Below are 17,056 nucleotides of genomic sequence, written 5' to 3'. Positions count from 1 at the left end.
TATACCTCACCTCTTTTACGCGTTCCAGGATGCATTGTGCTGTTCAGGTACGTGACTGCACTCTTCTTGCGCTGCAGGGGAAAGCACAACCATTTTAGCTGGCTAACATTTTTGGCAACAACTATATAAAATAGCTGATGAACAGCAAAGTAGCACTACATAGGATTATCAGCTGTTCTGTTTTCTGGAGCACACTTCAGAGCAGTTAGCTTTTTTACACTACTTCTGACCTCTGGACTGCTTCAGTCCAATATGCAAGCTGACCTAATGGTTAAGACTAACATACACTGCCATTTAATTTCAGTTTTACATAGGAGAAGGCAGAAAAAGACATAAATGTTATAAGAACACCCCAATGTGCCTCCTGATTAAAAAATCTAAGGGCCACATCATTGCAATGGCCATCTGAATTACAAACAATAGCTTCCCTGTCTCGTCAGAAGTAAGATGGCTTAATTGTCATGGTGGTATGGTGGCAATGTGGCAGTAAACAAGCTCAGAATGAAAGGATTGGCTTCCCCCAACAAGAGATCAATACCTCAGGCTCAAAAACAGCTCCGCTGTATACTGGATTTGCTGTTGTTCTTCTTTTCCTCTCTTGTCGCTTACTTTGGATTTCTTGAAAAACAAAGCATTCAGGTTAGAAAACAACAGGCCCCAGAAATTATGAGTTCCTAAGAATGAAGTTTGCACGTGAAGATTTCTACAGAACACCATTCATGCTCGACAGAGGAAACTTTATCATGCTTCTAATTTCTGCAGGTTTGGAACTAAGAGCTAACAAAAAATACAAGTATAGTGCTCAACTAATTCACAAAATGGCCATCATCTTCTCTCTAAATAGCAGTACTTCAGGATTAAGACTTTTTATACTGGTAGTCAGTGTAATTGGGAGCTAAAACTAGAAGCCTCTGATAACCTTGTCAGTGCCTAAAAATAAACACAGTACAGAAATACACAAGCTGCTGCAATGTTAGGCTGTTTTTCAATGTATAGGATTTAGAAAAGAAATTATAATCTATTAATTCATTTCCTTTACAGATTACAGTCCCATGAAATCATGAAAGAAATGAGAAATCCAGATGTGGATTACTGTAAAATTATCCACGGCATAACTTTGCAAATACAGAGGCTGTTCAGAATGCAGCAATATATGCACCGATCCTTCTGATCTCAGCTGCATAAGCAACTGCTTTGCTTCCAGGTAATAAGGAGAATAAAGGACGTGCAAGAGAGACCAGTTAGATCAAAAGTATAAACATCCCAAAAGCACTTTTGTGTAAGAAAATACTACACTGAATACAGAAATATGTTGGACTTGTAATTCCCATTCAGAATGACTGTGAAACAAAGAGCTCAAGAACCAGCTTAAGACATTTTTTTTTTTACCTTCCAGATGGTCATGAGTAACTAGTCCTAGAGACACCATGAAGGCAAGTTTCTGTGAGAGGGAAGAGAGAGAAAAATACAGAGATCATGACAATTCCAATTGTTAGGATAAGGTACTTTATTTAGGCCCTTTAAAATCAGTTGACAGATAACTAAGCACCAAAGATGTTACTAATAATGCTTTGCTTCCATAATTCACTTTTCATTTATATATGATAATTTGGGAAGCTAGGCTGATACATAGGGAAATGTCAATTGCTTACGATCACCGAGTTGGCAGAGCCAGGAACAAGAAAGCAGTTTCTTTACCTCCAATACACTGAGATAACTAAGTGATTGCTTCTTAGTAAATGCCAACACAGTTTGCTTGCCAGTAAAATATTACTGGCTACAGAACACCATCTCCATATAATTGCAGAATCTAAGAAGCAAGTCTGTTATGCAGTCTGATTAGGGCTATGGCTTTCTCAAGGGATTCTAATTTTAATGCAAGAAGTGCACAGACATCTAAAAATCAGATTTTGTAGTGACAGTAGCTAATGCTCACATTACAAATAGTCAGCTTGAATCTATTTTAAAAAAAAACAAACACATTTAGTTGTAAACAGTTCCAGAGCTCAACATGGCAGAAAGGCTCTAAGAAATAGCCATTTTGGTTTTTCCATCCCCCCAAAACTAATGGGACCTAAGCTAGAATAAAATCTAGGCAGAATGTGTACATACGTGGCTCTTTCCATCCTGCTAATCAGAACAGTAGTCTTTTATAAGGGAAAAAAAAGGCAGTTCTCCAACAGTCTAAAAGCTCAAAGGATTAGAAACCAACACTGTAATCTAAGCTTCCTGGTTGAAGGAAGTATCAGGGGAATTACAAACTTCTAATTTAACAAAAGACCAGGATGAAATATGCTAATACATTATATCTGTTTAGATTTCTCATTCTGTAGACCTGATAGGTCTACAGTCATAGACTGATAGTTACTGCTGCCCAATAGAATATATGGAATATGAAAGTTTAGGAATCTTAAAGGAAGAGGGAGGAAAAAAAGTGTTTTCTGAAGGATAAGGAGTTCCTTCCATCCAGAAAACTCTGGATGTGTTCTGATACCTGTGGATTTTCTTCTCGTTTTGGCTTCGGTGCAGCAGGTGGAGTAACTGTACGACTTTCTGTTTGCTTCTCTTCTGCTTCCACATGTGGTTTAATAGCCTGAAAAAAAAAAATGTTTCTCTCATTCTCTGATAAGAAGGACTATTTTATTTTGACTAATAAAGCAAAACAAATACTTCAGCAGATACAAAGGAAAACAGTTTAAAGTTGGTAGTGTATTAACAAAGAACCGGACTGAGAGGAATATTAAATACTGTTTTGCTTTAACAAAGGATGAAGCAGCCTCACAACTATTCCATTAACCCAAGCAGCCATGCAAGCAGTAAAAGTCATCACAAGAGTTAACTCCATTACAGAAGTTGCTGTACTGTATGGGATGGAAAACTTCAGGTAAAGCCATTCTGCATGGTTACATGCATTTTATACTTCTGGTTCTTCAATCTTCTTGAAGAATTATGAATGGCTCAAAAACTCTCTGACTCCTAAGACCTCTTATTTTTCTGCACTTTTTTTTCTTAAGTCAGATTCTTCTTTAGTGATACCACAAAACTCTTCGTGCCAACCCCCAATCCATGGCATAGCTGTTGATACTATGCTAAAAACTGAGGTAATCTCTACAAAGACACAAACTCTTCCTCTCTACCATACGGGGAAAATATACTGAAAAGTATATTATTAAACCACCAACATTTTTCCGTATGTTTTTCAACAGTTCCTTGATTTTCCAGTAATTATTTGAAGAGCAAATGAATATTGCTGACATCAAAAGGAATAGGCATCAAAAGTATAGTATTGTAGAAGTACTACTTCAAATCAAATGAAAAGTGCACTGCTGAATAACTTGTAGAACTGCCCTGAGGTACACAAGAACCTACTCAAGTGAATTCATAGGGAGAACAGAACACAAGCATATATTCCATGCACTAGATTATCTCGGTCTCTATAGGTGACTTCAAACGTGGAAAATAACTTCAAGGCACATTAGTCTACGAAAGATTTCTAAGTAAAATGTATAGTAATATATGCATAATTACATAAATACACATTGTATGTTATAGATAATGCATTATATATTATATAATGGTATAATATCACTAATGTGTAATAAATGAAAGAATTAAAAGTGAAATAGAAGATTGCTTCACTTCAACTGAATGTCAAGGAAGCAGCAGGTGCAAACCATGCTAAAGTAAAAACTTTAAGAAAATCTTCGGTGGAGAGAGACTTTAAAACTAATTATCTAGAATGCTCTGTTTCTGAGGGTCTCCCTTCCGCTCATTTAACCCAATTTCGTCATGGTAAACTACCAGTCCTCTAAAGATGAGTGACTCTATTTTTTCTCCAATTATAAGACAACAAGACTACAAGATCAAGGAAGAAATTGTTGGATTATATACTTCTATGGTTTTGCATCTTTTTTTTTTTTTTTTTTGCTTCTCTGGTTGGCACCATCTGAAAAACAAAAACACTGAAAATATTTTTCCAGTGTTTCTTTAAGGCTTCATATGAACATGGATTTTGGTTCGTACACAGTCTCCAAGAAATTAGTACAGCCTTGGAATATAACTTGCTTGTAAACAACTGAAGCTGATCAGTAGAGAGAAAAAAACTCTTAAAGTATGAAAAGAAGATGTTAAAGAAAAAAGGTTATTTCTACCCCAAGAGTCAGAAGTCATTTCATAATTTGTACTACTGTTGGAACATGAATATTTCCAGCAAAAATGAAAGCTTCCCCATTTCTTATCCTCTCCAAAACTGGCACCATAAAACAATACAACCAGTATGCTTATTCAGTAGACACTTTCTTATCTGTACCTGTTTTTCTATGTTTGGTTTGCTGATCTGTACAGTCTGAGGTCCAGCAAGCCTGGTACCCGGTGCTGCTATCACGATGCTGGTGAGCTGTGCCATAGGGAAAGTTTTGGCTATGGTTGCTGTCTGCCCGTTAACTACACGAACTGGATGTATGGAGTTCTGAGAGTTGGGTAAAGAGGTGGGTGTGAACTTTGTTGTCAACATCACAGGCCTCTGAATAAGCTGAGGAGCTGCAAGCATTGGAGGAGGTGCTGGGGCAATAGGAATGTTATTTTGGGCAACTGGCTTAGGTCGAACCTATGGGAAAAAAAAAAAAGGAAGAGAGATATTCATATATCAATACTGCAGAAAAAATTATTTACTAAGTCTTTCAATTCAGACTGTATAATCCACGCAAGGTTGATTCCTTACAGAATGTAATTTTTAGCACAGTGTCACAAGTATGGTATGAAAAAGAAAAAGCCACATTTTCGAACCTACTTTCATAAGATCCCTCCATAAAACATTTGCATACGCAGTCACAGTCCCTGAAATGGTATTTGGATGCACAGATATTTATATTACATATATACTGCCAAGTGCCTTATATATGTCTAAACCAACATTGCTTTTGTGAGCCAAAAACTAATGTAATATTTACAGGCACTGCTGAGACTTTCATGTTAGAAGTGTGTCTCAGGGCTCTATACTGAGTCTCCAACAATTTTTCAGAAAATCCTTGTTATCACTGTTATCATATCACTCTGTACATGTCTAAATAGACACTTGAACATCCATTCTTGCTAAATAAATAGAATTTTCACAATAAAAAATCTCTCACTGAAAATGCTGAAGGGTACAGGTAAAGGCAGTTAGTAATATTTTTCTTCCATGAGTCACAAAAATTGTTCAGTACTCTACTACAAATACTTGTTTATTTCTTGCCCATTGTTTTTACTTACTACATGATTACAGTGTACAGAAACAGAATAAATTACTCTGAAAATAAAGTCTTTTTCACTATTTAATTTCTGTTGTCCTATTCACATGTAATACTCCACAATGGATTGCATCATTAAAAACAAGGTGATGTTCCAACAGATTTCACAGTCCCTAAGTTTTAAGCAGACACCAGCCTATACTTTCCTTTTTTTTCTTTTGCACCACATTAAGGCTTCTAATCAGTGCCAAGTATATGTTGGAAATGAAATAGTTCCTCCAAGATCTTTTACTTTAATGAAGAAAGAATCAGTGTCTTTTCCAACCTGTGAAAAAAATTTGTTTTCTACAAGTTTTACTGCTCAGCTGTGAACAGAAATCACTCTCTGCTGCAATACAGAAATACTTGGGAACAACCTAGAGACATCTTGTTTTTCCCTTCTTGCTCATAAGCAGTAAATAACAATTACAGCAATTTAAGGCCTTGGGTGATACATTGATTTTTGCTGACACTGGTTCAGTGGGTTCATTCCTTTTGATGCAAATACATTCATAAATGATCACTACATGCTAATCTCATAATCACAGACATGCAGGGCAGGAGGAAACTCAGGATATTTCTAATCCAATCTCCTTCTCAGTGCAAGGCCAACACTAACTGCAGACCAAGATGCTCAGGGCTTTGTCCAGACAGGTCTTGCTAACCCTCAAGGCTAGAGATTCCACCACTCCTCTGGGCAGCCTATTCCACTCCTAAATGTTCCCACAGTGAGAAATTATTTCCTGACTGGATATTAGGAAAGCTTTTGTTACTTTGAAGGCGGTCAAAAACTGGAACAAATTTCCTAGAGAGGTGGTTGTTGCTTTGTGCTTGTCAGTATTTTAAGAGGCATTTGGATAATGAACTGCTCCGGCAGCTGGACTGGATGATCTTTGAAGATTCCTTCCAACAGAATCATTCTGTTCTGTTCTATTGTACATCCAGTCTAAATCTCCCCATGAAGATTAATTGTCTCCTCCACCAGGTCACCAATAAAGACTGACAGGCACGATGTTCACAGAAAATTTCTCCTATTTATGCTATAATTAAGGTCCCTCTTCAATTGCTTGCTCTCTGTACACTTACCTGTGGAAGAAAGTTTGGACGAGGAGTGAGTCTGGGAGGAGGGATGAACTGCGGCACTTTTATGGGCTGGGGTGTAGCCTGAACCTGCTGTAAGAATGTAAGACATAGTTCAATCAGAGAAAAATAGCTCTGATGTTGTTCACCAAAATCAACACCTTGAATGCATTTTCAGACTTGATGTTCCTGGCTTTTCACTCCATAGTTTTTCATTGTAACAGCTTCTTCATTACAAATGTACTGAAAACAGAAGTACCCCTACTTTCCAAGTACCCCTATATACCTTTGTTCACAAACAGAAGGTATCTCTCCTTTTAGTGCACCTGTACTAACTACTGTGGTCTGTGATCTAAAACCGCTTCATCTGAAGATAATGCAACTATGATTTGTTTTAACGGTTCATAAACGGCATTATAACTGACAGAAAGTAACTTCAGGCTTTGATGTCCAGCTGTACTATCCTATTATATTCAATGGCATCCAGGAGAACAACGGATTATCTCACACCAATGAGAAAATTTGGAAGTTAGAACTCTTCTATTTCTAGAAATATGAATGACACTCTGAGGGGCTGTAAATGCACAGCCTAAAATTCGAAAGTAAGTCAGTTGAAGCAATTAAGCTCTGATTTTAAGGAGTCTTAAGTACTTCTCTTTCTACCTGAAATCAATTGGAGTTGCCAAATAATTAATCTGATTAGTGCTACTAACTACCCTAGTTGAGTGAGATTCTTTGAGATTAATGTCCATGTTAGTTTCCACCCTTCTCTACTTCTGTCCATACACATAAGATTGCGATTTACTTCAAAAAGGTATCACACTGATTAATTAAAGCTTGGGAAAATATTCTGAGATTTTTTATGAAATGTGCTTCCAAAACCTAAATCATGTGTAAGTATAACAACACTATCACCTGCACAGACTAAGTAGGTTATTCAGCAAAGAGATTAAGCAGAAGCATGAAAGTCAGATGACAGGGGGACAACAGATGACTCTGGAAAAGGGAATGGTAGAAAAAACTCCAGATGTTCTATCCTGATTACAATGATGCCGTATCGGGAGGTAAAATTACTTTAATTTGCATTATTAAACTGTATTTTTAAATAAAGATAAATAAAGATTTGTATTTAGTGAAGCCTTAATATTTAATTCAAAAGTGGAATTTCCCTGTCATGATCCTATATAATTCCTAATTTCCAGTCCAAGAAGGTTATATAATCTAATTCTACAACATTTCTTCTTATATTTTCAGGTGTCTCATTAATTGTTCAACAAGTTAACTACTCTGGAAAAGACTGTATGATATAATCAAGAACACTTTCCAAAATACATGATTAAAGAACAGGATCCGTGTATGAAAAAGTGGTGAGTGAAGACATGATAGCGAGCAGAATTAAATGGTGTGTCTAACATGACAGACTTTATCACAGAAAGTGAACAAGAGAGATTGACTAAAAAAATGTAAAACAAAAACCCAAAATGATCAAACCATGAAATTCTGACAGCACCTTTACCAAACAAAAGAGTTGAAATTTTGCAGAACACAGCCCATAGACTACGTAGGGGCAAAACAATTGCTGCTTCCCCATGACTAACAGTTACTACACAGAGGTGATGACAGCACTGATTTAATTCTATAGAGCTGAACAGTAGTAACAACCCATGCAGAGAGTAAATATTTTTCTCCTGGTCTTTTAGTTTAGCAATGTCAACCTACGAAGTCTCGTAACAAGTCCCTACTCTTCTCCTTTCTGGTACAAAAATGTGATTTTTTTTTTCCTATAGCCCTCCTGCAAACTAAACCATACATATTTGCAGGGTGAACACATGAAATGCTTACCAAAGTGACTGTGTTTTTCGCCACTATTTGGACGGTCTCAGCTCCTGGCCCAGTGACCTTATTTGTTGTCTGGAGGTTGACCGGTGCATTCTGCGCATCAGTGCTGAGGACTGCTTTCTGGTTGTTGTTGATAGCAGTAACCATGGCAATGGTAGGTCTCTGACCCACAACGGAGGCAGGCATGGTCGCAGTTGCTGCTTTCAAGACGAGAGGTAGTGTCTTAGTGGTGATCATAGAAGCTGTAGTTACCGTTTTCTAGAGGAAACAGAAAAAACACTGTAAGAGACAGAGACACTTGGCATCAGACAGGATGTGGGCTGGTTTGTCAGAAACAATAGACAGTAAAAGAAAAGGCAGCACTAAGTCTACCTGCCTACTGTTCAGACATGCATATGATTTCACTCTTCTGAAAACTGAATAGCTAGAAAGAAATCTCACTTGGGGCTCCTGTTGGGAACATTTTCATCATTTGCAGAATTAGAGATTGATTCAAAAACAGTTTCTGAGAATATGACAACTAAGCGTTAGCAGAGGCATATACGTTTTTTGATCTTTTAGTTTTTCATACTACTTCTAAATAAGTACTGTCAGCATCAAACCTATATGCTGGAAGTTTATGAAACAAACCAGCAAACTAGCTTCTCATCAATTAAAATAAAAAATTCCAAATGGAAACTTTACTTACAGAGATCACAATCACAGGAAGATGGGAAAAAAACCTCACCACTTTATTTTTTTCTTTAAGAACAAAAATGGATTTTGATTCTGGCCAGTTCAAATTTCAGTTTTAGACATACAGACAGTAATTTAGTCCTTGTTCTTTCCCAAGAAAACCAGTAGGGCTATCCTGGAGTTGTGAGCTGGCTGTATGCGGGTCCAGCTGCAGGCAATTAATTTTAACTTCACTGGAATGAGGGAGTGGGGATGGTTTTGGTGCATGCACATGATTCCAGATTGCTCTTAGCCTGTTTTAAAGAGAGTGGTTTTGAATCACTTAATGTCAGGATTTATCTGAAATGCACTGATACACTATGCTCGAAGTTAAACAATCATAATTCCTAATTTTGGTTTAAAATGTACCGTCTTCTAAGATACTGAGGAAAACAGAAAATATCAATCTTATTCAAAAAGTAACAAGGCAGGAAAATCTCCATATAAAATCAGAACACAATGTGCGCAGAAAAATCATGATGAATGACACTCAACAGAATGGCAGAACTTATTCCTTCTCTCTTTGGTGTAAAAAATCCAGTGTATTAATGACTCTGCATCTTCAAAACAGTTATTGGCATCATTAAATGCTTTTAGAATGAAGTAAGAGCTATTCCCTCTTGACAATGGTGCTAGACTTTAGAACAGGAAAAAATGGAGAAGCAGGGGTCAGGCAGCCTTTGTCATGTTCTGAACATGCCTGATTCAGATTTTGCCATTATGATTTTCTCTGATACTATTTCCTTAAACTAAAATGCATTTTGCCTTCACACCACCAATTTTTTACTGCTTAAACTATATCTCCTAATTGTTAATTACACTCAAGTGTGAAAAAATCACTGTATAATGCCAAATCAAAGAATAATTTGTGCTACAATTTAATGCATTTATCCAGTCATAATAATTTTTTTCCTTGTCTCAACGTGAACAATTCCCTTAACTTTCTGTTTTAGATATAAGAGCTTCTCATTGACCTCTACTACACTGTCTCCAAAGCAAGAGGCTTCTTTTCCCTGAAGCAGTAATATTATTCAAGCTTTTCCAATAAGATGTAACACCATATCATTTTCACCAGAATTACATTCAACTATAAACACATTTTAAAGAAAAGTGTAATCCATCATGTAATACAAGACTGGGACACTTTCAAGGGGTTCTGCTAAGTGTGAAAGTACTGAGAGCATAGTTTCAGACAGAAGATCACAGAGCTTGAATTTCTGTGTTACTTTGCAGAACGTTAATTGCTTCAGTTATTCTAAAAGGTTTTCAATGCATGAATTCATACTGAAGTACCATTCATAGCAAGTTTGCTTTATTTCACATAATAACATTGTAACAGTACGAGCTTTCAGCAGGTTTGCTGCTTTTTGAAAAAATATCCCTCTTACTGGATTACGTTAAGTATCTTACAATGTCACTATTAAAGCAGTATATATAACTTTATTCCTAAACTGAATTACTCTGAAAATAGCAATTGAAAGCATTCTCTTTACTGGAAAATGTATTGTTACAAAAGTTGGCAGCAATAACCTTTATACAGGGACCAAATACTTGACATTACATGTTCCTTATATCTTTGCTGAAAGAGAAGGCGCAGTTTTACTGAGGAGCAAGAGAACAGAGAATCTGTACATAGATTCCACGTACAGAAGCAAGTGATGATACTTTAGAGTTATACCAACATAAACAATAACAGACCACTTAAGGGCACAAGCTGGTTTTTATTCAAATGAGAGGGAGACCTGCATTTCAGTTCCTGATTACTTTCTGAGTGCAACTGCATCAAGGAGTCAGAAGGGTGTAGCAGTTTTGTGACTGTTTCACTAGAGGGCTCTTTAACTTTAAACAAAACCTGGGTTTTTGCAACCCAGAAGATGACCTGGAAGTTAATGTGTGAATGCAAAGCGTGGAACAAGGAGAAAAATGTAAGGCTGCTTTTGCAGTTGTGTTTCCTGACTGAAAAGCAAAAACCGATGATACAGCAAAGAGTGATTCACCATTTTATGACACATTAGTACACACTGCATAGTTCTGTCCTAGATTCAGTGTAGATGTTTGTGCTCGAGACCATCTTTTTCGTAGATAAGTCTGCTTCATTTCTTCAATATTCTTTTTCAAGTACCTAAGCCTCACAAAGATATTTTTAGAAAATATTCAAAACAACTTGTTCAGTTAACGAGATAACTAAGATCCCAACCATTTCTTCCCCCTCTACTTTCAGGAAAAGAGGAGAATTGTTACCAGTCAAAGTTATGGTTGCAACTCCCTGCAATATGCATAAAGCAAACGGTGAATTCTGCCATCTGCCTATCCAAGTACATGTGAGCTGTTGAGATGGCAACAACAGGTAAAAAAAAAGTCACACACCCTCTTATATAAAATATACCCCTGCCTTTCTAGCTGCTTTATTAGCAGACTTTTGAGATTCTAAATATTTGAGCAGTAGAGACTTGGAATTAGCTTGCAATTTTCTTCTCAGTAAAGCGGTCCACTTTCCCTGGTGAGTTCTGGGATTATATCTCTAATCCTATACTGTAATGAAATTAATGTGCCTTCCCAATAAATACACTACTTTCTAAAATTTAAACTTTGCAACTACCATTGTATCCTCTTAAATTAATGTGTGCAGACTCGGGTAAGAATTATTACATATGAGTAACATCTGTTTAGAAAGAGCCAGGCAGAAAGAAGAGGGAACTGTTTTCTTCACAAAGAGTGTGAGTCTCTTAAAAATGAATGATTTTAATCATACACTTCATACAGTACAAGCAAAGTCTTTACTGTTTCTTGAGTTCTACTAGCTATGGGTAATCACACAGGCACCTGTGTAGAAGACAGATTAATTTGCTGAACTTTTATTTATTTCTAAATAAATAGAAATGAATGACCACCTTTCTTTTTTGTGACATTATGATCTGACTTTTAGTCTCTAGTAGGTGGTTATTGAAAAAAAAAACCAACAAACCAAACCAGACAACTGCTATGTGTGCATGCACAGAAAGATAAATTAATATTGATACACTAAGAGGCCAAAGTGAAAGTTTGTAATTTTCTGTCTGCACCTTTGATTTTTCTGCAGTGAACTTTACCTTCAGCAAGGAAAAGAACTTCTCTAGCAATTCTTACCTGTGATCCAATCACGTTTGGAGAGGGTGCAGTAGACTGCTGCTGCTGTTGATGGTGGTGTTGCTGTAGTTGTTGTAGTGGTTGTGGCTGTGGCGTCTGTAGTTTGTTTTCTGACTGTGCCAATGGCTGTATTTGAAACTTACTGTCTGGCTGTTCCTGCTTCACTATCAAATTCTTTCGAAGCTGTTCCACCACTCTTTTCTACCAGATAAACAGAAACATAAACAAATATGATGATGGTTATTTTGTTGCATATGTCAGAGAAGATAATAATACCTAAAGCATTTAAGGTAAATACAGGACTATACAAAAGTGCAGTAGGAGTTCTCTTTTAAGAATTTTAAAAACCGGTGTTAACTACTGGACTGAATTGCAGAATAGCTATGCTGTCCAACAAGATGACCTTATTGTCCTTGCGGAAACCCACCCCACTCCAGGCTATTCACAAATCACTGCAAGACCTCATTAGCATATATTCACTTGAGACTTGTTGGCATTCAGATTCCAAAGTCTCTGTCTCCTTCTGACACGCACTTCCAGGCACAGAAAATGACACTGTGTGCAAAGTGGGGAATAGGAAGGGCACTGATGTGTGGTTACTCAGTCCAATATTATTGTCAATTGAAGGAAAATCAGATAAGGCTACCTACAGCAGGAAGGAAAGACATAGACTTATTTCTCCAAGCTTAAATGCTTCCTGTGATAATTTAGCTTTCACAAAAATTTGAAATTATTTTAAAGAGAAATTTCTTCTCCTGGTAGCTACTGGTATCCTTAGATGATAAAAGATCTGACACCAGACCAGGTGACTTATGGGATAAGATACCATGTCGCATTTTATGTTCATATGCTTTAGCAACAGCAAGGGGTGCATATACTACAAGCCTTTTTTTTTTATGCACGTGATAGGAAACAAGCATCCTTTCCAATACTCTAACCACCACCAATCTAGGGTAGCTTTAAAAAGATTCAGATGCGTACTCCAGAATTGTTACACTGCAAGGCTGGATGTGGAGGAGTACACTAAAGAGTGAATTGATACACCAGGGGTCGGCCTGAGGAAATTCCATCAAAAAGCCTGATGGTCAGACCAACTCAGTCAGAGCTTGGCATTAGCAGAAGGAGCTGCCTGAAGCAGTCCCACTGACATGAAAAGAAAAAAAAACCTTTCTGACAGTATCCAATCTTTGGATTTTTTTTTTTAATTTTTTTTTAAGCATTTCTATTAGGGTGTAGTACAAAACAGAGAGAGAGAATGAAAAAAATAACAATCCACGTACATACAACCAACTGAAACAATCTTTCCCTCTTTTATATATATATATATATATATATATGTTTTTTTTTTTTTTCCATGCAGGATTATGGAATTCTGAAGTGATGAAGTATCTGTTCTTCTTGAAGTTCCCATTCTCATACTTCACACCTGCTTCCAAGTATGCTGCTTATGATGGGTTAAGGCTGCACCATGCCTAACACACTAACCTTGCACCTACAAAACAGCAAAAGTTGTAGGATTCCAAACAGGCACTTTTTGAGAACCAGAACTTTAAAAAGCAAGACAGAACACGCTATCAACCAAAAACAAACAAACAAAAAAAATTAAAAAGTCCTGTTTCATAGGGTTGAAAAGTGTGAATTCAAAGTACTGATGTTTTTGCAAAAGACTGAATTCAGCAGCTACCAAGTGTACGTGAGGAAGACCACCCAGCTTCTAAAACCTCCCCAGAGTTGTGGTGACGGCCCTGGCAGGGATGCACACCAGACTCCAAAGGCAGCAGAAACACTGGCTCAATCTCACTGAAAACTCAGGGAGCTTGTAGTAGGCAAGAATGCAAAGTAAATATTTTACACTGCACCTAGAAGAATGCTAAAAGATACCAAAACCTAAAAACTGGAAACTGTTCCTGCCTAGAACAAAGAGAAAATATTAAGGGTATATAAAGTATTTTTCAAATTCAGATGTAATACATAATTTTAAGTGGCCTGTGTCTATCTGCTCATTCAAACATGGAATAGCTGAACAATCATTTAAAATTGCTTTCTGAGAAGATCAACCATGTTAACCCACAAACTGAAGTGCTGCCTCAGCAAGCAGAGGAGCTGAAAAACATTTCCAAAGAGCAAACCAAGGGGGAGGAGAGGAGAAGGGAGCAGAGCAGGAGATGAAATACTGCAACATGTCTATGTAATACATGCCAAAAATGTACTGTACAGGAGACTGAAGATTTGCAGTACTGACTCAGGACAAGAGGCAAGAGGACAGCCTTGTCCCATCTTGCCAATAAGAAAGAACAACGGCGCTGCTGGGGAGAGAGCTGCTGCGAGCCGCCTGGCAGCAGTGCATCCTGCCATCCACATCCATTATGCAGATATTAAATTGGAAGAAACATCTAATGCTTTTAAGATTCAGAGCGGTACAAGTGAAGTTTGCAGAGAATGCCAATTGCTGACGCAGTTTATTAAGCTTCCTCTACCAACTGTCAGTAAAAATACCACAGTGCCACTACAGAAATCGTTACACTATTTGGAAGGCTGTGGGGATTACGTGCTTGCTAGCAGTTATCAGGAGCAGCTCTGAACAACGTATTCTGAAATTACTTAGCTTAATTACCCAAACCAGCTCGGGCTGCCCCTACACAGGCACCAAGCCCAGGCCATGCCTGCTTGCAGCACCTCACCGCTGCATCCTCCCAGCACCACTGCCAGCTCGGGACAGGATAACAAGAAAGTCTACTGTGTGGCTTCATACTACATTAAAGCAGCGTTTTAAAATGGTTCCTGTGAGTTATTCGGCTGTTCTTAATCAATCCTGAATGTGGTTTGTGCCCCAAAACGTGCAATCTGCATAGCTGAAATTTGCCAGCGTTGGTGTAAAGTCCTGGCTGCACATTTGGTAAAGCCAGGGAGATTGCAGTGACCTAGAAGTACCACAGAATTCTTAAGAAATATTCCCAACAATTGCCATTTCCCTCCCTCCATTTTAATTGAAGAATATTTAAACACTGCATTCTTATTGACAACTTCAGAGTTTTAAACTGAGAATAACTCAATTGTAAACACATAAACACAGCAGCTGAGTGTCAGAGAGCTCTAAAACCCACCCATATTTCTAAGGTAGTTTCTTTTCCCGCAGTGCTACAAATGTGTGAAAAGCATTGGTCTTTCAAGTTTACTGAATTTTCCTCAAAGCCTCTGTTTACATCCAGAATGTGAAAGAAGTTAATAATCACATCCTTTCATCCGAGCTGTATCCTACCCAAAAAATAATTGCTTGTGCTCTGCAATGGTTATGGTCAGGCTGCTACAAAATCTATTTGCCGAGCTGTGCCCCGTAAGCATACTGCATAATGTAATAGCTCTTGCTGTCTTGACAGCTTCATCACTAACTTCATCAAGAACTCTTCATGCCACTGAGTTCACAGAGCCCTACACACCTTATGTGACCCCTTCTAAAAAGTAATAAATGTAATCAATACTGTGACATTTAGTGATAGCACTTTCTCGTTCACGCCACAGGCCAGATCAAACAGAGCATTAGATTATTTTGGTTTGATTAAGCAGAAAATCTGCCTCTGCATCTCACCGTGCCTCAGTGAGACAAGAAAAGACATCTTCTCTGTGCTCTTATCAAAAACTTTCTTTCATAGCAATATTTTCATGATAAAGTCCTTGATAAAACTTTAAGCACAACATTATTAGCCAAAAATTATTTCCACAAAATCATTCAATCAATCAATGAAAAAGTGGTACTGTGAGCACAGCAAATTTTAAAATACTAGATCCCCCATTACATTTGGTGACACATTTTCTTTTTTATCCAAGCAACATTCCAAAAAAAACCCGCACCTATCTAAAGAGGGTCTGTTGTTAAACTTCAGAAGTCTATAAAAGAGTTAAACATTAAAATCTCCTTACAAAAGAGAGATGTAAAGTACCAAGCAGCCTCACAGTGCGTACCTTCAGTATCACAAAACCAGAGCTGATGTGCTTTGAATTTACCAAGTGCCTGTCAGTGACCTGTTTTCCTGCTCCACCGACTCCAGTAGTAAACTATTAAGTGTACCCTGTTCTCAGCTCCCTGCAACGAGCGAGAAATGTTCTCTGGGATTTAGAAGTTGCCAGCTGCTGAGAATGAAACGGAAAGAGAGGATCGGGAGTGGGAAGGCTGGAGGGAATTTCCCTGCCCTGCAATCTCCTTTTCCTGCCTCCCTCCCTCGCATTGCCACTACCCAATGAGAAATGAAAGACTCCTGCTTCTATATAGAGTTTAAAGTTACTCTTTAAACTGCCAGGGGTGTGCGTTTTGAGAGTGGAATTTGGGAGTGGAAAGATTACCAACAAGGAGAATAATTGTACACTCATCTGCTGATGCATCAGAAAGTCAAAGTAGAAGAATCCAATGACAGAAATCCATGATGTCGTATTTTACAACTGTGAGGAAAAAAATCCATTGTATAATAAAACTGGATTTTACTTCTATTGACAGATTGCTGAAAGGACTACAGAAATATGTTCACAATGGTCACCCTGTATTTGTACAGAACTTTGCATCTCTATCTGTGCTTGACTCACATTCAAGATCGTTTTATGAACAAAAAAATCTAAATGAACTAAATTAGAAAAAATTATTCCCCCTCAAGAAACATGGTCAAACTTTCTACTTCTTAAAGTTATCCAAACTGCCATCTATACATGTGAGTTGAAACAGCTTCCCCTGGGAGAGTGGGGAAAGGGATCGCCTGTGCTCTGTGTGGGCACACAGCCACCACCGCCAGCAGTGGGACTGAGACTGCCAATGCCTTATTGAAGTGCACAAGTATTGAAATGTGCACATTTCTTTCTACAATTTACTAACCTAACTCGTTTTTTCCAAGTGTTTTTTTATTTGTTTGTTTCTTTGTGAGTTTGATCAAACACAGACAACTGAACCCTACCTACCCAGTGAATGGCTGCACCGCCAACACACCAGTAAGTGTCCCAAAGAGTACGTGCTCCACGCAGCCCACGTAAAACATGTCTAAAAGCAC

At 37.7% G+C, this 17,056-nt stretch overlaps 1 protein-coding gene across 11 annotated transcripts in view; it reads right to left on the bottom strand.

Annotated features, from left to right (window-relative positions):
* PHF21A (PHD finger protein 21A) overlaps nt 1-17,056 on the bottom strand; it is a 121,013-nt gene that overhangs the window by 13,470 nt on the left and 90,487 nt on the right. For all 11 annotated transcript variants that reach the window (XM_031593488.2, XM_031593489.2, XM_031593480.2 and 8 more), the window contains 8 exons: nt 12,027-12,227; nt 8,190-8,444; nt 6,354-6,440; nt 4,310-4,606; nt 2,495-2,593; nt 1,390-1,441; nt 539-618; nt 11-71 (listed from right to left, as the gene is read on the bottom strand). In XM_031593488.2, coding sequence (XP_031449348.1) covers nt 11-71; nt 539-618; nt 1,390-1,441; nt 2,495-2,593; nt 4,310-4,606; nt 6,354-6,440; nt 8,190-8,444; nt 12,027-12,227 — 1,132 coding nt within the window. The remainder of the gene's footprint in view (nt 1-10; nt 72-538; nt 619-1,389; nt 1,442-2,494; nt 2,594-4,309; nt 4,607-6,353; nt 6,441-8,189; nt 8,445-12,026; nt 12,228-17,056) is intronic.

The sequence above is a fragment of the Phasianus colchicus genome, chromosome 5, assembly GCF_987193195.1.
Source record: "Phasianus colchicus chromosome 5, bPhaCol1.hap1.1, whole genome shotgun sequence".
Lineage (NCBI taxonomy): Eukaryota > Metazoa > Chordata > Aves > Galliformes > Phasianidae > Phasianus > Phasianus colchicus.
The sequence above is the reverse complement of the archived record's forward strand: the minus strand, read 5'-3'. Positions and strand labels throughout refer to the sequence as shown.